The sequence below is a fragment of the Vombatus ursinus genome, unplaced genomic scaffold, assembly GCF_900497805.2.
Source record: "Vombatus ursinus unplaced genomic scaffold, bare-nosed wombat genome assembly UNPS02014770.1, whole genome shotgun sequence".
Classification (NCBI taxonomy): domain Eukaryota; kingdom Metazoa; phylum Chordata; class Mammalia; order Diprotodontia; family Vombatidae; genus Vombatus; species Vombatus ursinus.
This window is the reverse complement of record NW_020954548.1, coordinates 12,943,781-12,967,501: the sequence shown is the minus strand read 5'-3', so window position 1 is coordinate 12,967,501 and position 23,721 is coordinate 12,943,781. Positions and strand designations below refer to the sequence as shown.

Genomic DNA, 23,721 nt, shown 5'->3' with positions numbered 1-23,721 from the left:
TGCATTATAAACTCTTTATGGTAGGAACATTAGCTTTCCTACACTTCAGAACTCCTGAGCTCAAGTGATCCACCAGCCTCCTCCTCTCCTTAATATTCTTCCTAATAAAAATAAAAAAAGAAACCCTAGGTGGCCCAGTGGATAGAGCACCGGCCCTGAAGTCAGGAGGACCTGAGTTCAAATCCGGCCTCAAACCAAACACTTGACACTTACTAGCTGTGTGACCTTGGGCAAGTCACTTAACCCCGATTGCCTCACTTTAAAAAAAAATTCTTCCTAATAAGTTTAAGTCTGTCCTTGTAGTGAACATAGATACTGTTTTTCCTAACTCATGACAGTACCCCATCAATTAACCAATACATTTTTTGTTAAGTGTCTACTATGTGCTAGGCAGTATACTAATACTAGAGATACAAAGACAAAAATGAAACAGTGCCTATTCTCATGAAGCTTACATTCTATGGCATGGGGCTGGGAAGAAGGCAAGGGACACCCCTTATATAGTAGCAACTACTCAAGAAGTACATATTCAATAAATAGGTATGCACACTTGGCTCTAGGTCCAAAATGTCCTCCTCTTCATCTCTTTGCTGGACAAACCCCTACCCATTGCTTAAAGTCTAATTCAAATGCCATTCCTTTAATGATGGTTTTACAAATCATCCTATCAGTAATAACCTCCCTTGCCAGATATTATACTGCCCTTTGTTTTGTGACTGTCTAATGTACAGATCATGTATTGTATAGTCATCTGTCTATGGGCCAAATCATACCTCCTCAACTAGACAAGGCTTCAAAAGGGCAGAGATTATGTCTATCTAAACTTGCCCTCCCTACCCTCCCCCTACCATCTCTCTGTCTCTCTCTCTCTCTTTCTTTTTCTCTCTCTCTGTCTCTCTCTCTCTCTCTCTCTCACACACACACACACACACACACACACACACACACCATAATTCTCTGCTTGGTAAAATATACTTGATAAATCTTTGTTATATTGAATTGATTATGTCAATATTTTATGGAGAGGAGAGAATCACTGGCAGAGAGGACTAAGCAAGTAAGAAATATTCCCTCTGGGGTATTGGGGTCCATCTACTACTGTAGGACTGGTTCGGTATCCTGGGAGAAATAACTGGTGCTCAGGTATATTGGACTTCATTAGGAAGAGAAATTCCAAAATACATACAGAGTTTGCTGACAGGAGTTGCCTTCTTCCTAAATCATCAATAAAACACAAGAGAAGGAACCTGATGGTATATATGTGTATGGGTTGTGTGTGTCCATGTGTGTATATGTACACACCCATACTCCATATAGATTTTATATAGGTTCCAAGCCCTGGGAGCTGGCAAACCAGATGACGAGCAGAAATAGCAGACACACAGATAGACTGAAGTACTATTATAATTACTCTACTATAAAATGAGAGATTAAAATAGAGTCTAAACCTAACTCTTGTTCTTACAAAAGTTCAAATTAAGACTGATTGTTGGAATTCAAGTCCATTTCATTGCCCTTCCAGCACCACTTATAAATCCATGGTTAGAGGTTATGCCAGACCATACTAAAATTTCTAAAAATAATGCTCAGAGTTTAATTATGGGATGATATTTGTCTAATGTACTTCTACATTTCCTTCTGTCAGAGCTGCAGTAGGAAGTGAAAGGGGCCATTAAAGGGTCTCCCTGAAATCCCTGGAGTAAAGTAGGGTTGAGAGTTACTCTACTGTAAAAACCTCAGAGGAATACAATGTGTGAGAGTGCTATTTACAACTTACTTTGTGTATAATCAGCAGAAACAAAAAAAATGACAACAAGGCTTCTCTCTCTTCCCAGGGGAATTCAGTGAAGGAGAAATCAGTGGGCATTCACTTTAGTGTCAAAAGGGCTTCCAGGCAACACATCTTTGGGGACACAGAGGAAACATGGAAGACTTCCTATAAACACATGTACACACATATCTATGTCCCTTTTCTTTGTTTACTGAAATCACCCAGAGAATGCTAAGGACTAGACTCCTTAAAAGAATACTGAAATGACAGGCAATAACCTGGCTAAAAATTAAGAAAAGAAAACCACATAATAACAACTGACATGTGTATCTACCACTATAAGGACCGCAAAGTATGTCACATACACTATTTCATTTGATCTTTGTAATAACTGTCTGTACTAAGTAATATAGGTATGATTTTCATCATTTTACAGAGCAGGAAACTGAAGCACAAACAGCCGTGTGCCTATGTAGAGATTTAAATCGAGGTTTCTCCTCCAATCGCACAGCTCTTTCAACTACAGCACTCTTCTTCTTTAGAAGCAGCATGGAAAGGAATGGGGGGACTTGAGGAAGGCAGGAGAATGACAACAAATTAAGAGGCACACAAATGATTATGTGGGGGGAAATATTACTAGAGAAAGGACTTATGGGGTCAGGGGTGCTGTTTGCTAAGCTTGGGTCCATTTGAAATTTAATTTGGCTTTTAAATATTAAACATTCAGGTAGGCATTTGCCTGGTAGGCACTATAAAAGTCAAAAACTAAATAAACAAACTAACTTCCATGTCAGCTCAAGCCTCTTCTTCTAAACTGGCTGTGAGCCCAGAACTCTTCTGGAGTACAGTGTATGTTTCAATTGCTTTAGTCTAATAGTGCTTAGGGAATGAGGAAAAGGGTACCTCACTAGATTCCGAGGAGGGAAAATACCCTGAAGGAGGATGGGAAGTAGGAAGGTACAAGTAGAGAGATGGGAAAAGCCTCAATAATCAAGCTCAGAGGTAAAGAATCAGTACTACAAAGATCCTATGACATCCTTGAGGACATCACTGGGATTTTTCAAATCCAATGACATGCCTGGTATGTCACATGAGAACTATAGCCCATCTTTAGGGACCATGAATACCCAACCAATAAGAAGGCAAATACACAGGCCACACTAAGAAATTAGGAAGATGACGGTATGAGAAGGTTAGCACTAAAGTTGGCAGGACCCCCTGTGAAAATACCTGATTAAATTACCCTACACTTTACAGGAGTGAGTAATTATTATCACTACTGGAATAAAAATAAAGACAGAATTAGTTGACCCTCTAGATGATAATCTGACAGTAGTTTTATCAAGTTAAATCTTAAAATCTCCCTCTTCCTCCTCCTCAGATTGAATTGGGAGCCCATGCTCTGAACAGAATCCTAAAGCAGGCTGCTAGCCCATTCTCTTGTAGGAAAGTAGAAAATAAGGCTAAAGGTCAAGATACTGAGTATAGAACTCAGCCTGAAGGATAAAAGCAACGTCTGCTCAGTCTGAAAGAAACAGGTGAGTCAAGACTTGTTTATCCATTTTCCAAAAGCGAGGGGCCAGAAATATTCACTTTTTTTTTTAATAGAGGCCTTAGGTAAGGCAGGATTGTATCAACAGGAACATGATAAGGATGGAAGATATGTTCTGAGAAACAAAGCAAGTGGAACAGCAGACTACGCCTGAGGGAAACATGGATCATCTTCTTGAAAATCATCCCAGAACAATGAACTACCAGTAGGGATGAGAACATGGAACAGAATCACTCTAATAAGCGATTCTGCTCCTCAACAGGTTGACAGACAGAGAAAATGATTGGTCCAAAACTGTAAGATACACAAGTCCTCTTAAGAGCCAGGAACTTCTTAATTGACGTATTCTTCCTCCCTCTCTGGAACTTGCTCTCCTGGGTCATTTGCCAGAGCACTGCAACCTATAGTCTCTGTGAAATAAACACCTTCTGCACCTAACTTAGGTGAAATTTTCACAACTTACAACAACAAAAAGACCTTGTTTTTACACATGTGCATGGGATAAATGGTGAAGATCTCTCTTCCCTGGCAACACCCTGAAGAGCCTAATGGAGCATGAATAATACTAGAATTACACAGTATCTTTCTTTCAAAAAGACTCACACATTTATTAATTCTCAAAACATGCTGTACAGTAAATAGAAGGCAAATATAACCATCCCTATTTTTTAAAAAGAGAAAACTGAGGGCTGGAGAGACTAAACATCTATCCCCAAGTAATATCCAATGTTAATGATAAGATTCAACCAGGATACACTTTTCACCTACAGCTAGAGTATTTGAATCCTAAAGATCACAGTATTACAAATTAAAGCTAGAAGGGACTCTATAATCTAGTCCAACATTCTCATTTTCAATATGAGGGAACTGAAACCGAGAGGTTAAGTCTTTAGGTGATTTGGACAAATTTGCTTGTCCAAAATCATACAGATAATAAACAGAAAGGTAGGATTTGAACTCAGATCCTCTGACTCTACAACTCGCCTGTATCCCACCGCATCACCCTGGCTCTGCCATTCCATAAAACAATAATGTTTAAAAAAGACTTCCTTTCCTGGTGTTTCAAGACCAGAAGATACTGTTTTTATCCGTGGTACAAGGTTAAGTAGCAAAGATGCACAATGCTTATGGACAATTTTTACATTAGCAGTTGTAGCTGTAATATCAAATTATTAAATAACTGGTAGCAGCAATAATGTCTCTCATTCAGGACTTTAAAAGAACGTCCAACTTGCTGTGCAAAAGTCCACTGATTTACAAGTCTAATTAAATAGCATCCATTCATTCTCACACAGCCTCAGGTCCCTTTTTTGAACCAAAGTTCCACATGTTCCCTGCTGACTTGGGATCTCAGAATCCCCCTAAAGAAGGATAAATTTCTCACATTCTGTCTATTCTAGCACTGTGAGAGAGCCCCATGATAGTGTTTCTGCTTCCATACAGCAGGTCTACAGTTAAAGGCTACTATATAGCTGTGAAGTTTGAGTGAGCTAGAGAAGAAAGTTTAGGAAAGTAAAGAATTTTGAATGGGGGCTTCTTTACTAAAATATAACCAAAACTCTGAAACTTAGCTTTTTTTTTTTTAAAAGAACAACACGAGACATTTAAAAAATCACACAGCCCTTCCAGGAGGACAAAAGGAATTGTGTAACAACATCCTTTAGTGCTATTTCCTATTTTCAAAAATGTGCATAAAACAGTAGAGAGAAAAAAAAAGTTGGAAAGGGGGGAAACTTTTTTGCATATGTTAAGGAATAAATATCAAACCTCCTCCAAAGCTTGAATAAAAATTTCCCAAATTATTTTAGCCACATTTTGGGGCTCGAAATGTATTAATGAAACCTACAGATGTTGATCCAGGGAATCTAAGGTTTGGAATATCTCCCTGGAAAAACACAGGGACAGGATCAGGGCAATGTGGGGAAAATTAAGAAAAAAAATTAAGAAAAAAATTAAAAATAATTGTGATATTATCTTTTTTGATACATAGATGATTCTATATTTAAGAAGGAAATAATACTACAAAAATGTTTTCATGGGTCCCTTACTCATATGAAACATAGTTTGTGAAACACAGGTTAGGCTCAGTGCATAGGTGATATACTGGGAAAGGTCCAGCAAGGAGGTGGGGGATGAGATTAAGCCAAATAAGCAAGCCACTTCATAAACAGTGGTATCTCCCAGCTCCAGATATGCTGGCAAAGCACTTACACGGAAATGATTTGGAGACAGAGACATTAACCTTATGATTCAAAGTGAAGGCATTTTAAAGCTATCAAGGACATGTTGAATGAGGCAACTTGGGCTTATTCCAGTTCAGCTTTGGTCCTTTGGTGTCCATAGAAGTTTTTTTTTTTCTTTTTTTTTTTTTAAAGGAAGATGATTTCAACAAAAGAAGAGCAAACTAAATAGAGGTTCCTGAAGTATGCTGAGTATTAAGTGACTGGTTTCTTTATTTAAGGCAGCTAGATGGCAGACCGGGTAGAGGTCTGGGCCTAGAGTCAGGAGGACCTGAGGTCAAATCCAGCCTTAGATACCTACCAGTTGTGTGACCCTGGAAAAGTCACTTAACCTCTGTTTGCCTCGGTTTCCTCAACTGTAAAATGGGAATAATAATAGAACCTATCTCTCAGGGCTATAGCTCAGTGACTAGCACATAGTAGGTACTATATAAATACTTATCCATTTGCCTTTGTTATTTGGTGGAGAGGTAGGTGATGGAGCTTGTAGAGACATATGTCATTACCAAGTTTTGGCCTTTCGATGCATTTCTAATTAATCCTGTACCTAGAGAATCACCCTTTCCTGGAATTTTATTCCTTTAGAAGAGATTTACGTCTGACTCAACTTTTCGTAACGCACAAAGTAACTGGCAAAGTGGTCCAGTGGAATGAGTACTGAATTTAAAGTTAGGGAAACCTGGGTTCAAATGCCCTCTCAGACACTTATTAGCTGTATGACAATAGATACACCCCTCAACCTTCCTGAGCCAGAATTTCCTCATCTATAAAATGGAGATAAAAATACTTGTAGTACCTACCTCACAGGGTTATTGTAAGACTCAAAAGAAATAAAGTACATAAATCACTTTGAAAACTTTAAGGTGCTAAATAAATATATTATTATTGGACATATCAGGTATTCAAATAATCTTTATTAAAATGAGTTTATTTTAGTCCATCAGAGCTACAAAATGATATGGGGCAAATTTATACTTAGTAAATGGTTCTTTTATATGTAAAGATTTAACAAAGGGAGAAGATGGAAGGAGAAAGGTATAAAAAATAATGGGATAAAAAAAGTGAGAATGGGAGAGATAAAGGGATGAAACAGACAGAAAATGGAAGAGTAAGGAGATTGTTATTCTGTATGTATGTTTAAGTGTAAGAGAGAAAAAGGAGGCAATCTTTGTATAGAGAAACACCAAGAGAAACAAAGTTGCCTGACCACCCATACTAAAACCACACAAAAAGAGTAATAAGGAACCATATTTGGTTCAAGTGATAAAAACAGAGTGGATGCTAATTATTAGATCTAAGTGCTTTTCTAGAGAGGTGATTTCTTCCAGACAAGCAGACAGCCCTCACTTGACATGAGTTAGGCTCACAATGGAGACTGGGCCTGAAAGCAGGCCACAAATTGTGCCGCCAGACCAGAGGAATTCATATCGCTGTAAACACCGGAGTCGAGGGAGCCATTACCATGCTGCCAAAACCCATAATGTAACATTCAGAAGGAGATCAATGAATCAACATGGTTTTCTTTGTATGTGAAGCTTGAACATTGGCATTATAGAGGAGGAGGAATAAGACTCCCTCCTAATACTCTACTTGTTAGATCCAAACACAAGTCATAGTTAGCATTGCACAATTTCCCCCAAAGCCTGCTGAGGCCCCCAAGACCAAAAAAAAAAAAAAAAAAGGAAATGTAGAGAAGCATGTGCAGTTAGTTTTTAATGCATAGCTCCACCCACTCCCACCCACCCCCAACCCATTCCATGTTCACTCCTCTAATTGAGGCCAACTGAGATTCAGTAATAGTCATCTACTAGACCAGAAACACAAGAGGTAAACAACAACAACAACAACAAAAACTGTTCAACCAATAATATTTTCTTTCTTATTCACTTTCTCAGGAAGACTAGTGAAGGAGTAAATTTCAGGATACTTTTTTGTGTTTTCCTTAGGGACTTTATTTTAAAGGGTAATTCTCTACCACCACTACCACTACCATCATCACCACCACTCCAAAAAAACAAACAATTATTATACTTTAAATAAAACTGCTAAAGCAAGGAGATGGGAAGGGTATTTTATTAATGTAGAAAATATCTATTGGGGGCAGCTAGGTGGCGCAGTGGACAGAGCACCAGCCCTGGATACAGGAGGACCTGAGTTCAAATGTGGCCTCAGACACATAACACTTACTAGCTGTATGACCTGGGCAAGTCACTTAATCCCACTGCCTAGCCAAAAAAAAAAAAAAAAAAGAAAAGAAAATATCTATTGATATATTTAGAACTTTGCCATCATACATAACATAAATCTAGTCAGATCATTACTAAATTCACACAATCCTCACACAAAATATTTTCTTTCATCTCACTATATATTCACTATCCTCCTTGATGAACTCACCAACTTTTACTATTTTCATCATTAGATGCAGCTGAGTGGCACAGTAGATAGAACTCTGGACCTGGAATCAGGAAAACTTAAATACAAATCAGGCCTCAGACACTTACTGTGGCCTTCAGCAAGGCCCTTAAACACTGTCTGCCTTAGTTTCTTCAGCTGTAAAATGAGGATCATAATAATAGCACCTACATCACAGAGTTGTTGTGAGGATCAAATAAGATAATATTTGTAAAGAGCTTATCTGTGCCTGGCACACAGTAGGCACTTAATAAATGCTTGTTTCCTCCCCCACCCCACACCCGCCATCATAGTTAGCTCTGTGGAATGCCTTCTACATTTCTTGTCTTTAAAGTCTCAACTTCTCTCCCAAGTTAAAGGCTCATTTTTCTTATTCCTCTTATTATTAATAACAAAAAAAAATTCATATTTGTATAGTGCTTTCAGGTTTAGAGAGACAGTTCTGACATAGAAAGAACAGAGTTCAAATTCTGCTGCTGTCACATAATGACAGTGTGACTCAGGGTGAGTCACTTAAACTCTAAGTGCCCTAGACAACTTTCTAAGACAAAAAAGTTGTAGAGAAGTACCAACCTCATATCAGTGAAATCACAGGTATCCCTATCCCAGACCTGATGAGGTCTATAATACAACTGTTATTATGCTCATTTTATATATGACAGCATTGAGGTTAAGAGAGAAAAAGTTACTTTCCTACAAAGTGCTGAAGCTAGGACTTGAGGATAGTAGCCAGGGCTCTTTTTCATGCTATCAGATTCTTCCAGCTACCTACTGAATATTTCTGTTTGGATATTCTGACAACACAAGAAACCTAACATGTCGGAAACAGATTTCATTATCTCCTATCATTTGATCCTAATTCTGTTATATTCTAGCTTTCCAACTGGAAACTTCAACATCAACCAAGATTTCACCTAGTCTCTGTATCTTGCTCCCACTCAATCTACCCAACAAATCCTGTTAATTCTTTCTTTTGAAAACTTTCACACCCATCCCTTTCCATTTCAGTTTACCACCACCCTAGTTCAGGATCTCATTAACTCACATAGGGATGATCGTAATAGCTGTATTACCAGTTTTCCTTTCTTCATTATTTTTCTTTTCTAACCCATCCTATACTCCAATGAAGGATTCATGCTAGGAAACCAGACTTGATTCATCCTTCTCCTTGTTTAAAAATCTTCAGTGACACTTCTAAGACACATCACATATTACCTTATGTCAATTATTTGTGAATGTCTTTCAACCCTGCAAAATCAAAGTTTTGCACAGTGCCTTCCACAGAGTAGATGCTTAAAAATCTCTTCAATGCATAAGTAACATTGCCAGATTATGATCATAAGATGGGATGTTGGAGACCCTCTAGTCTAACCATTTAATTTCATTAATGAAGATATCAATGTCCAAAGACAGTGACTTGTCCGTAGTTCTAAATTCATAATAATAATAATTCAAGGGACAGGTAGGTAACAAAAGAGACAGAGCACCAGCCTTGGAGTCAGGAGGACCTGAATTCAAATATGGCCTCAGACATTTTACACTTACTATTTGTGTGACCCTGGACAAGTCACTTAACCCCAATTGCCTCACCAAATAACAATAATAATAATAATTCAACAATCAAAATGAACCAAATAAGTATTCATTAGAGACTACTGTGTACAAGGCAGTGGGGATACAAAGATAAGAAGTTCTACCCTCAGGAGTATATATATTCAATGGGGGTGAAGAGGAAGGAAGAGATAAAACTTACACAACTATATACAAAGTAATTTCAAGAGGGAGAGAATGCTGATTTTGCTAGACAAAATTAGAACAGTCTCCAGATGTCATCTGAACTGTTCTTTGAAAGAAAGAAGGAATCCTGAAAGGCAGCTAAAGTGAGAGAGTTTTCCAGAGAAGGGGTGAGGTGGGGATGGGTTGATCACTTGTGCAAAAGGCAAGAGATCGAACATGTCCTATGGGGATCAGGTAGCAGGACTGAATGGAGAGTGTGTGAAGGGGAATCATATGAAGTAACAGGAAAGATAGGTAAGAGACAGACTTTCAAGGATTTTAAATGCCATGCTGAAATCTTTTTTGTATATCATCCTAGAAGTTTCAAAGAGACTCACTGAAGATTTTTGAATTGGTGAGAGGGGTTCAGATTTGTGTTTCAGTAATATCAACTTGGCAACTCTTTAAAAGATAGCCAGTGAAGAAGAGAGAAACTGTAGGCAGATGGATCAATTAGTTAGCTATTACAAAAGCCCAGGCTAGAGATGATGAGGACAAAGTGGTATGATTAGAGAGATAAGGGGCAAATAGGAGAGATGTTGAAAAAATAGAGTTAAAAAGACTTGTCAACTCATTGGATGTGGGGGATGAGAGAGTGCACTCAAAAATTATCCCAAGACTTCAAACCTAGTCGAGTAGAGGGATGGTGGTGTTGTCAACAAAAATGGTAAAATTTGAAGAAAGGATGGTTTTGAGGAAAAGCAGGAGTTCCACTTGGGATATGCTGAATTTGAGTTGCCTAAGGAGGCACTTAGGTGGAGATATCTAGTAAGCATTTAGTGACATGTGATGAAATTAAGGAGAGAGATTCAGGCTGGATATACAGATTTTGAAATTATGCACACAGAGATAATAATTGAAGCCATGACAGTTGATGAGACGCCCAAGGGAGAAAGCACTGAGAAAAAGATCATGGACAGAGACTTGGAAAAAAGCTGATATAGTAAGCAAGAGGGAAATTGGTGATACAGCAAAGAACATCTCAAAGGAGTTGTCTCATGTAGGAGAATGAAGAGAAAGCAATGTCATGGAAGGAAAGGAAGAAAAAAGCATTCAAGAGGAAGAGGTGAAAGCAAAGCTGAATATGGAGTTCAAAAAAGATAAACAATGAGAAATGGTCATTGTATTTATCAGTTAAGAGATCACTGGTAATACTGGGTGCAGAGGACAGATTTCTAAGAACTGTTAAGCAACTGTGAAGTGACGTAGTGAAAGCAATGAGTAAAAATGATCCTTTCTAGGATTCTGGCTGTGAAAGGGAGAAGAGATACAGTATGATCTCCAAAAGGAATGACAGAGACAAATGAAGGATTTTTAGAGATGAAGAAAACTTGATCATGTTTGCAGGTACAGGGGAAGGAGTAAGAAGATTAGGACAGATTAAAAATGAGACAAATAGAAGGAATTAATGAATGGACAAAAAGCTCCCACATTATACTGTATTTGAATTGTGATTTTAAATTTTCTTAGCTCATTTGATCCTTATGGGTATTGTAATGCTGGAACTGTTACATTATTTTCCTCCAACTTCCAAAGATCTGTGATTTCACTGATGTATTCTATCCATTGATCCAGATCATGGCACTCTATATATTAGTAATCATGAATTACTAGGGCTAAAAAAAAGAAAATCCATCATCTGGTTGCCAACTGTTTAATGTGAGCCATTCTAAACTTAGTGTGGCTGGTTCTTTGATAACAAGACACACAGTCCATCATCAGGTTCCGAATCTAAGCCTTTCCAGCTAACAAAGATGGACCAGGATGTATACTGACACATGTTTAAAAACACAGGATCATCTTAACTGAAAGACAGAAAAACTGAGGTCCAAGGAAGTTAGGTGATTTGCCCAAAGTCACATTTAGTCAGTTAGTGGCCTGGAAAAAGTACTAATATCTGTGAAATCACGAATCTTTGGAAGTTAGAAGAAAATGATCAAACAATACCACCACCACCAGCATCAACACACATAAAAAAATCAAAACTAGACCATGATAGCCAGGAAGTTCAAATAAAATATATACACTCCTCTATTTCTCTAAAGACCATAAAATCATAACTCAATCTTTGAAAATCGATTGGCTTTGTGTGCCCAGTGACTGATAAAGGGTGGACCTGTGATTTTATTAGTATAAGCAACTCTTAAACAAGAAAATTCCCTTTTTCAATGCAGGCTGCAACCTTGTCTGCAATCTGTAGTCTGACAGTTATCTAGAGCACTGAGAGTTTCAATAACTCACTCAGTATTAGAACGCCTTTATGAGTCAAAGGTGGAACTTGACCGTGGATCTTCCTAGTTCCATCCAGTCCAAACCGTTTACCCTAAACTGATGACTATGACTTAGAGATCAGTTTCAGTTCACTGCAGAACACAGTAAACACCTAAGGGAGAGCCATCCACTCTCACAATGAGTTCAAAATCAGGGAGGTGTACAAAGTAGAGAATTTCTTTTTAAAGACATTTGACTTTCCAGGAACATATTAATTTTTTTCTTCTTTTTAAAATAAGCTCTCACGAGGTTTCTCCTAAAGTAGATAGTGATGAAATGACATCACACACATGTGACATAAATACTATATGCAGAAAAGGAGAAGTTCCTTAACAAAAAGGATGCATCATATGGGGAGGAGAATATAAAAGAAATGCTATTCATGAAAATGTATTAATTCAATCAGTGCCTTTGCTTCAGGCTTATCATAAAAAGGTTCATAAAGTGCCCAAAAGCCACATAAGATTTTAGAATTATGCTGCTCAATGATTGATTCTCAGTGAAGAGTGAGAGAAGAAATTTCTCTCCACCCTCATTTTACTTGTACAGGAAATAAACTTCTGCAAGATTGGTTCTAGTATTTTTATCTAAAAGGGTCAGATATTTTTTGATGCAAAATATGAAGGACACTGTGATACACTTTTAGGAACAGGGGCCAAATGAAAGTAAGGTAGACTAAGGCTTATTAACTTCCAGCAAAAAATGTCAAGAAGAGGATCTTTGATGGCCCCAATTCCCAATAAATACTAAGCAAAATCTAAACTTAAATTCAACAGCTATAGTGAACTCCTATGTCTGTTTTACCTCCAAACTTGTAGACTGTGAAAAGATGGCATACAAAGCTACAGTGCCTGTTAATTAGCTTGAACATCCTTTTATCTACTTTAAAAAAGAATGTCATAGGCATTAACATGGTTTAAGGGTTAAACCTCCCATATTCTCTATCCTTGCAGTTAAAATATGATTTACAGATGTGCTATACAATTATGTACACTCTAAGAACTGTTTTTAATTTTTTCAACTGGGGGTATAGTCTGTATAAATTAGTAGACTCAGACTGCAGTTAGCCACAAAAATGTGCTTTGGTTTTTCAGGCTTTTCCCACAATCAGGTAATTTCATTGTTATATTAAACAAAATCTGTTTCCTGAATATTTCCATGTGAAAAGATACATGAAGTAATCACAACTGGAATGGTAGAATTTATATAGTCCCTTTTGCACCTCCAACACCAAACAGATTGTTTTTTTCTGGGATATCACATGTGAGTATCAAAGTATCATTTCATATAGCAACTTTCAGCCAATTCCCTCCATGGGATACAGAAACAGACACTGACCTTCAAGCTATAGATAAAGAAATTGAGACACTGGGCATCTCACCATTCTGGGTACAAGTAGAAGCTGCACCCAAGTTTCTTAATCATTATTCTTATACTCTAATTAAAATAACATCCATTTCAGTAACTCATTCATGTATGGCTTGGTAACTGCAAAATGTGCATTATATATTGCCTCATTTACTATAGAAAAGAAAGATCAGGAAAGGATTTGAAGAGATTATCTAGTCCAACTTCAATGTACAGGTGAGGGATCTGAGACCCAAAGATGAAAATGAACTTCTCAAGGTCATATCAGTATTAAATAACAGAGCTGGCTATTAAAACCCAAGTTCTCTACATCATACTATTATTCCCAAAATAACCTTGTATGGCAGGGAAGATTTTAGTAAGTACTTCTATCCCCATTATATAGATGTGGAAAACTGAGGTGCTGAGAGGCCTATTAACTTACCCAATTTTCATCATGAGGTGGAATTAAGACTCAAATTTAGGTCCACAGACTTTAAATCAACTACTCTACCAAATTAGAACTACAGGACAAATATTTACTGTGTACTCCTTAAAAAAAGGAAGGATCCTAACTAACCCTGAAGAATAACTTTAAATAACTATAAGACAAATTCAGTTGAGAGGAGATTGGAAAAAAATCTGAGAAACAAGGCTCCATGGAAGTGACAGTGTCATCTTTTGTCAAACATCAATAATAGTAATGAAGGTAGTTAGTCTAAATTAAGTTTAAGTAGCTAAACTAGCACTGACAATGAAAGGGTCTTTAATTTGCCATTTTTCCTGGGTTGTCTACGTTAACCTTGTTAGCCATAATTTTAACCAAAATTTTTTTTATCAGTGTAGTCCTTATTGCCATCACAGTATTCATTCATTCATCCAATCATTTAAAAAGCATGTATTAAACATTAATGTACAAACCAACGAGAGAGGTACAAAACTTAAATAAGTCAGCGGTCCGTGCCCTCATGGAGCTCACAGTCTGACTCATGTTTGGGAGGCAAAATTGTTACCAGTTGGTAGTCTAGTAGACACACTCCAAAAAGGTTCATCCACAATGGCATTCTTACCATTAACCAATGCTACGTATACTTCAATGAATATTTTAATGCTTCTGGAATGAAAAAAAAATTTCATCTCATTGACTTTTCTCCAGCTATATAAGTTATTTTTCAGTGGACTGAATTTTTCATCAATAGGAGAAAAAAAAAAGAGATATGTGAGTTAACCCAAATAGTAGCAAGAACTTAAGGAATATATGTTAGTAAACAACAACTTTATTTTTAAAGAAGAAAAGGAAATAATCATTTACATAGAACCTACTATGTGCTAAGCCTTTCACAAATATCATCTCAAGAACATATTAATCTAATGAATATGTTTAACAATAAGAAGTTTACTTTGGAAAATACATCACAAAGAAATGTACTTGCTTCTTCCTGGAATAGTGGCTTTGGAATTCACTGGGTATCTCTTTAGAATTCTAAGAGAATAGAAGGAGTTGCTAACAACTAAGAAATCTACAATCTGCTATTTCTGTGAATGGGATGGCAACATATATTTCTCAAAATAATCCACTCCACAGTTTTATTTTAATTGGGTCCAATTATCTAATTGTTCTATTAGTTAGGAATTAGGTACATAATAAAAAGCAATGAAAAATGGTAGCACATAAGTTTTAATTGTTCCAAGAAAAATCATATTCTAAAATTTGTGACTTTTAAATTGGAAAAATAAAGCTTCTATTCATACACACTCAATTAGGTAGAACAGGAAAAGAAAAGGGTTGAAAGTAGATCTACTTTAACATCTAGGGAAGATGTTAATGAGCTCATCTAAAATTGGAAGGGCAAAGTCAATATGAATTGTGATTTCAGATAGAGCTGATTGCTGTTGAGTTTATGACCTTCCATAGACTTTGTCGATATAATTGTTGAAACCACCATAAACATAACACTAATCAGATAAAAGTTATGTTTATCTGACAAAATCATACTTTTTTATAGAAACGAATAAATCATTTATTCAAATCTTTGTGAATCATTCTTAATTTTTCTTCATCAAAAACAGAGCATGCAGACTTGCTGCCTATTTATTTTTCTATTATGGTTTGTATTCTCAACTTGGACTAACATTGCATAACATTTTTGACTCTGATATCTATTTTTTTAAATAATCTTATTTTTCATCAATGGAAAAGGTCCATTCTGTAACCTGCTTTAAAATTGTTTTTATTACAATCAGTATGTCTTTTTTTAGATATCAACATAATATTCTTAAATACTTTTTAAAAAAACAACAGACAAGTACATTGATCTGTATATAAAATAAGAATGCAAATTTGAAGATGGAAAGACAGAGAAGGTAATTCAAGACTAAAAATCAAACAAGTTCAGGAGTATTTTAAGGAATACTTAAGCCAAGATAGCCTAAATTTTCACATCTATTTCATGAAAAAATAAATGCCAGAATCTTTGAGAAGTATAAATGTATGCCACCTGAAAACTTTTATCTATCTCCTTATTTTGAATGGTATAAATATAACACACGGCAGTACACGTGCAATTTGGAACAGGAGGGTAAAATTGTATTTAGTATGTTATGTTCCTGATGTCTAGCCTAAAAAACTACAAAGCATTAAATTTCAGTACCCAGAACTACTTTTTTCCTCCTTTGCATTAAGAAGTAACTACATATTTCACATAAACATCACAAAAAACAGATAAATCACAAACAAGTCCTAGCATTTAACAGAGGCACATAGATTGAACATCCCATGTACATATATATAAGAACATGGTGAAAACTGGTAAAATTGCATTTGGGGAGGAGGGAAAAAACCATTATGTAATGTCTCCAGGAACAATCTCAAGGTCTGAAAAATCCTAAAAACATGAAAATGCTAATGTGGTTTCACAACAAAGTTCCTTTACAAGGACCACACACCCACATGACTTGCATCTCTTAAACTGTCCTATTTCTAGAATGCCTGCTTTTTTTTCTCTCTTTTTTTTTTTTAAATCACACTAGAACTCTTTGGCTGCAACTAAATTAGATGGTTCTGTTTAGGTTCATCTGAATGACCCTCATTTCCACCCCCAAAGTAGCAAATTCAAGTTTGTTTTTTTTTCCCGAGTCAGTTCTTTGATTCCTAAACTGTATCTCTCTCTCCCTAAAATAAACCATTATTATAAAGAGATGGTTAAAAAATGTAAAAAGGAATGAGGGAGTAGTAATGGTAACATACAGTACCATGAGCTGCTTTGGCCTCCCAGTCAGTGGTGTACAGTTAACAGATCACTCCTGGCCTTCAGCAGACAGCAAAACACAGCTCTGGGAAGGAGGGAAGGAGGATGGGGGAGGGGGGTTCATCTGGCAGTTTACACAAGAAGGCAACTCAGCTCCGTTCTGGCGCATTCCTTCTCTCTATCTCCCAACCTCTTTGCGTGTGTCTTGTCATATTTTCTTCAGCTGTTAATTGTCCAGACTGCGAGACTTTAAACAGCCACAGTTTAGGAAAAGCGAAACCCTTCTAAGTGACTATCACAGCAAATCAGCTTCACGCTGGTGGGTAAAATTTTCCAAGGGAAGTGTTCTTCTGATAGTTCCTGAGTCTCTAAGTCACCCACCCCCCCCCCCTTCTTCCCCACTCACCGCCACACACACTCCCCTTGAGGGCTAAATGCACTTGTGGCAATAAAACATTCATGCGACTTGGAATTTTAACACAATGCCATTTCCCTAGTTTAACCTGAAAGGAATGCACTAGTCACAACAGACTACATCATCTCGCCATTAAGCTTTGCCAAGGAACCGCTCTTTTGGCTGTGCTGGGCCAGCTTTGACGGGAAAGGAGTACACAGACCCACACACAGAGCACAGAGGGGCCACCTCTGCTTCCTCAACCTTATCCAGCAACACCCTGCTCTTAACCATGACCCCTGACCCCCCACCCCCTAGCATTGTGATAGGCTTGTGATGCATGTGTCACTTTGGAACTTCTGAAGTCACAACACTAGGTAAGCAAGTCCAGCGTTCCACTAATTTGCTGCTCTGTCTCAACAGGCACTTGGCTTATTGCCAAGAGCCTTTTTAAATTATTATTACCACTACTCAAAGTTGTATGCTTAAATATAGAGATGCTTTTTTTCCCCTTTCTTAAAATTTAAAAAAAAAAAACTTTACATTTGCATTCAGTAATTAGGTTATGATTACTGACAAAACAGTTCGCTTAGGGGACTACTTATCAAAGCTGACAGTGCTTTTGAATTCTCGTAGCATTTAATTTATATTTTCTTTAGAAACACATGCACACATACAACACAAAAAAAAAAATGTCTCTTTGATTTCTCCTGGGAACTCTGGTGGGAAAGTCAAAGGTGTTGAGTAATAAAATATCTGTGCTTAGCATTTTCAGTTGCTACTCAGCTTGGTTACAGGGTTGAATCTTAGGAACTGAGATTTAATCATTTATTCATCGTTCATCAAGAGTTTTTGGTCCCTAAGAATATATTAGAAAAGATAGCAAGAGAAAAAAATAAAAGACTCTTGTGAAAAGGAAGACCATTTCTATTCTCTTTTGGTAACTTTCTTTTCTTAAAACTTTTCTTATTATTTTAATGCCTCATTTATTTCAATGACACCAAAAGAGGCCCATTTAACATGATCTAGTGGAAAGAGCAGTGAACTACCATTAGAAGACACAGCTACTAGCTAGCAAACTAAACTAACTTGCTACAAGACCTTGGGTAAGACCCTTAACCTCTAGGCCTCAGTTTGCTAACCTGTAAAATAAGGAAGCTGGACTAGATTTAACATATAAAGTCTATTTCAGCATTGAATCCTCTGATTTTATGATATAAATCAAGTTACGTAGAATTGTTTTTAATTAATAATCCTAAAAGACCCAGGTACAAAAAGGCCTTACCCAGCCCAACTCCTCAGACCCACCAAAATCAAAGGAGCCCTACAAAATTTACTTTCTTTTATGTTCATATGTCTTTGTCAATTTTATGCCCAACTGTTTCAATTCCTCTTTTTCATGGACAGGCCCTTTCATTCATTCAGCTTTTTAACCCCAAAACATCAAGTTCTCCTCTCTCCTCTCCAAAAGCATTCCATATATTTCAGGTACTGCCAGGTAAACTATTGGTAACCCTACCACAACTTCTACTCCAGTTCCCAAAACTAAAACTATCACCTGCATGATTAAATTAATCTCCAGTGACTCAGTGTACTTCTGTTATAAAAAAAACATAACAGAGATAAATACATCTGCATAAATACAATATCAGATGTACTTCACCAGGGTGTCTCATGTTTATTTTAATACTAACACAGTAGGGCATATTTATTTAGTGTTCCTGGGGAGAGTTGCTTAACAAGCTAATATGCACATAAAAATAAAACTGAATTGCCCTCTTTAAAAGCCTTAATTTTTGTCTTCTTAGCAATTGGAATTAGCCTTAGAGCCCACTTTCTTTTCCTTTAAGTAGACATCATGACTTGAGAAGTTACCCTTTCTCTCAGATGGGCCATGATAATTTTAGATTAAGAGGTCCACAATTAGGAAGCCAAGACACATACATATCATATAAATGCACATATGCATATACAACCTGTAAACTCAATGTGATTATGATTATTAAAACCAATGGTAAGTGATATCTTTAAATAATAAAGTATCTTAAATCATGCATAAATGGAGAAATTCAGATATACATTTTTTTTAATTCAGGCAAACTCATATAAAACATTCATTCAGATTACAGTCATGTTATATAGCTAATGAAAAAACTTTAAAACATCTCATGAGGGCACACCAAAAAAAGAAAATTTTATATTAAAAAGTGCTAAAAGGCATATTTCTGTTTATGTTAAATATACTGGCTCAACTTCAGGAAAAATAATTTTTTCCTATAATGATTAAGAATTAATTGGGGAAAAATTAAATTTAAAAAATAATTAGCAAGTGTACACCTAATATTTGTTGGAAAGAGAAAAGAATTTAGTGGAAAAGTGTTAGAATTTGAGTCAAGAGAAACCTGTCCTGCCTTTAACACTTACTGGCTATGTCACCTTGGATAAGTCATTTGAGCTCTCTGAGTCTCAGTTTCCTAATCTGAAAAATGAATAAAACTAGGGTATCAATCTTAGATAATTTTTGTGACAATCTAATAAAATAAAGTATATAAAACATTTACTTTATAAATATTAAAACACTTTCATAGTGTCTGCTATTATTATATGAACTCCATGGTTAATAATTGTCAGTATAAAAAACAATAAGGAGCATTTTATTTGTTTTTAACAAAAAGACAATAATCAATTTCACAATTAATAGTCTTCATTATTACAAGTGATTACAGTATTCTGCTACTAGTCTATTAAGTCTGACTGAGAAAATTAAATATTACTAGAAAGAGAGATAGTGGAAGAAAATATTTAAAGCATTTAAAAATATTAATAATCCAACATACCTGTAAAATGTTTTTAAAATTCTGAAGTATAACAGAAATATTCATTCATTTATGCTTTGAGTGAGAATTAATGAACCTGTGATTATCAAATCTTGGGTGCCAATTGATGATTTTATTGACCCTTTAACCAAAAGTAATTCTTTCAAATTTTGGTCAAATTTCCCTTCCATAATAGCTTCACCGACTCATCTCATTTGTGTTACCTGATTTATAAAAAAATAAAAAAACCTATAGAATTAAAACTTCTTATTACTTCCTTGACATCAAAGAAAATAAATATGATTCTCTCACCAACCTAGACAGTCCAAGAAACATCTGAATGGTTATACACATGTTAACTTATTTTACTCTATAAGGCCCCATTCGGTGAGCCAGGATTAGCTAAGACAACACTATGCTGGGGGAAGGGGTAGCAAGAGGTGAAGGTAAAAGCTGGCTCAAACCCTGTGTGTGGCCAAGACAGAAAAGAGGAAAGGAAGGAGTGTGAAAGAATGACAATGAAGGAAACAGAGAGAGACAGCATAAGAAGGCAATTAGCATGAGAGATCTGTGAAAGAAAACAGGAAGACACAGCGGAAGAGAAAATGGTAGGAAGAAAAAGAATGGGATGATGGAGAGGGAGAAGGATGCAGAGAGAGTCACATGGAGAAAAAGTGAGTGAGAGAAGAAGGAAAGAGAATAGGAGCCCAAGAATACCATAGTGGAACAGGCAGCTGGCCTGAGATGCTAATTCAGCGCTTTAACAAATCAATGCCACTTGAAAAGTACAATGTGAGCCCTTACTGGGTAGATGTCAGGGGACTGAGAAAATGCATTCTCAAGTATTTCACATTAAGAGGGAATAATGTGTTAATTTATAACTCTTCACCCTATACACTTGGATTATCCATCTGTGTCAGCAATTTGACTTCTTAAATTTATCAAAAACATGAGCAAAGGGAGGCATCTTCTGCTTAACCATTGGGAAATAGAGGTTTAGAAAAAGCCTGTCCTGTGTGGTGGATCTTTTTACTTTTCTCTTTGGTGCTGGGGGGCATAAATGGGGGTGACAGGAAGGTGTGTGTATTGGAAGGGAGGGGAGAGATCAGAGGAAAAAAGGAAAACCTATGGTCTTGCTAAAAGAGCAACCAAAGGAGAGACTTTTTGGGGGGGGGAAGGGGGAATTGGGGGGAGAGTTGTGGTTGATTGCATTAGGTACCATCCATCAAAAATGACGAAGAAGAGAGGGAAAAACTTGAATCAGCAACCAGAACTACCAACATTAGAATTAACTTTATGGAAACTTATTGAGGGCCTTTAGCATAGCCAATGGAAGAGGAGTTACTAATAACTGGATTGTAATTAAACTGTTCTGAATGCAACATGAGTTCTAAAAATACTGTTTATCAAAATAGGAAAAAGAAGGAGAACTAAGTTCACTTTATTTGGTTGATTAACAAGTAGGAGAATCAGTAAAAGAAATCTGATAGACTCTTCTCATATACATGGGCCAAATTAAATGAAGCAGTTTTCCTTCTTATGTTAAAACACAAATTCAATTCAAAATCAAGGTCTTGAAATTGTTTCCCAATTCTACCTTGATAGTTGATTTTTAATATGTAGACAGTACACTTGATTAATTATCCTGCAAATCTAATAAGAAACACTTATTACACTAACTACAAGTATCTTGAAAGCATTATTCACATGCAGCATTCTCACATAAGGGGGATATTTTTGCTTCTTAAACGTGAAGGACTCAAGTTTGAAAGCTATGAACATTGCTAGCCAAGTAACTTCTCAAGTAATTTAAAAATGAGTATAATCAAAGTCTAACATTACTCAAATTTCAGAACAAAAAGAGAATATTTCAATAAAGCATTTGAATGTAGGTCTCATTTTCCAAGATTATGTGGAAAGCATAGAAATAGCTACTCTACTTTGAAAGAAAAAAAAAGGACAACTTTGTAAGTGTCCTAAGGTTCACGCTTCTGAACATTTTTCAATTATTTGTGCCACACATTGATGCCTAAACTCTATGGGCATTTCTCTTGCCAGTCCTACAACTGAAACAGAAACAGACATTCTCTTATTTTCAAGACATTCATATGTAAATACATGCTGATGAATGGAAATGAGATGCTATACATGATGGGTAATGCTCTACATTTAGTACATGTGAAAGTTACCTCACTCACTGAACCTCTAGTCCCTTCCCTTCCATTATGGAGCAGAAGATAAAAATGAAAGACGACAGTGGGCCTTCCATAAGTTTCTATAGGTTAAACACATTTTCAAAGAAATACTTATGACAGAAAAGTAAGAGTTCTTGTAAACAGGATTTTTTATGCCTTCTTTATTAGGTTCTTTGTTCTAGAGTGTTTAGATTTTTTTAATGTATATTGAATTTTGATCAGAAATGCAAATTGCAAATCTTCAATAGTAATTGTTATGGCTGCCCTGGACCAAAGATTCACCATACCCAAAATAATATAATTATTTGATGAATGTTTTATTTCTTCCAAAGCACAAAATTATCTTTGGAGTTTTCTTATTTCATGATGACAAAGCAGCTTATTTTCCCTTTTCATAAAACCACAGGAGGCAGAATGAAATACATTGGATATGTGTGTATAAAAAGCTAAGGAATCACATATTTACGTTTTAAAAGAGTACACTATTTGTTTCTCCACAGTAGGAAGTCACCCTGTCCTTGTTTTTTGCATGAATTATTCCTGTCTGATCCGTCCAGGCTGGCCCCTAATATAAGCTATCTATTCTTATCATTATAGTACAGTTAATCCTCTTCTCCCTCCCACAACTCCAGCCCCCCACCCAGACTCACCTAAAGGGTTAAAAGACTAGAGTACATTTGTGACTTGTCAGTGACATATAATACCCAGGTCCTTCATGCAATCAACTTTTACTTGACATGTATTTGCTCATCACAGGACCCGCATTACTACTGGGAAAATGAAGAAAAACCTAAATTAACACTTGACATTCAATATGGTCAAGTCCTTAATTGGCTGGGCTTCCTGAGAAAGCAATTTTCTATTCCCCAAACTGTTCGTGTGTCATGTGTGGAGTGCAGCTCTTGGCCATCACTGCTGTCCCTCGCTCACTCTAATGAGAGCAGATGAATTAGTGCGACGTGACCCGATTTGAACAGGGCTTCTTCCTCCCCTCCCCCCAATCCTTTTCCTATACCAGTGACAGCTGTGTGGCAGGGCGAAGAAACACTAAGAAATGCTACTGCAAAGAATCCTATGAAGGATAACAATTTTTTAAAAATGGATCATCAACATTTTGTTGATACCATTGAAAACTGGTCATTTAATTGGGGAGGAGGGGTAAGAGGGATGCCTTTAGGAAGATCAGGGGAATTATCTGCATATGGTTGAATTGGATTTGTACTAACTTTCAGCATCTCTCCCACTCCCGTTTAGTTTCAGTATTAGATTGTAAAGGTCTAATTAAAATAGAATTTATATCCATTTAAAAAATTAAAGAGTTTGGAGAATATATCACCTAGCAAAACAAACAGTATCGTGTTTCGGGTTTTGGTTTGTTTTTTTTGTTTTGTTTTGTTTTTTGGAGGGGGAATCAATACATCTATTTTTTGGTAACAAACTGCTTTTCTATTAACACTGTGTAGGGGACAGGAGATGGGGGCAGAGGGCAGAATACAAGAACAAATTCTCAGTATAATCACCTTGTACAGGTTTGTACTTCTGGGCTATCCTGATTGGCATTCCAAATGATCTTGTTGGGTTACACTGGCTTTTAATTTCTGCCATAAATCTGCATGGAACTATTATGTCTTGAATTGCACACCTTGCTGCCAAAACAGAATCTGACCTAGTCAGAGATTCTAAAGTAAAAGAAATA

General features: G+C 36.4%; 1 protein-coding gene across 1 annotated transcript in view; it reads right to left on the bottom strand.

Moving 5' to 3' along the window:
* The window catches only part of BNC2 (basonuclin 2), a 320,122-nt gene extending 303,250 nt beyond the window's left edge, over positions 1-16,872 (bottom strand). Inside the window, exon 1 of the mRNA XM_027863030.1 lies at positions 16,625-16,872. Within this exon, the coding sequence (XP_027718831.1) occupies positions 16,625-16,627 (3 nt within the window). The 5' untranslated portion in view covers positions 16,628-16,872. The remainder of the gene's footprint in view (positions 1-16,624) is intronic.
* Positions 16,873-23,721: the final 6,849 nt, after the last annotated feature.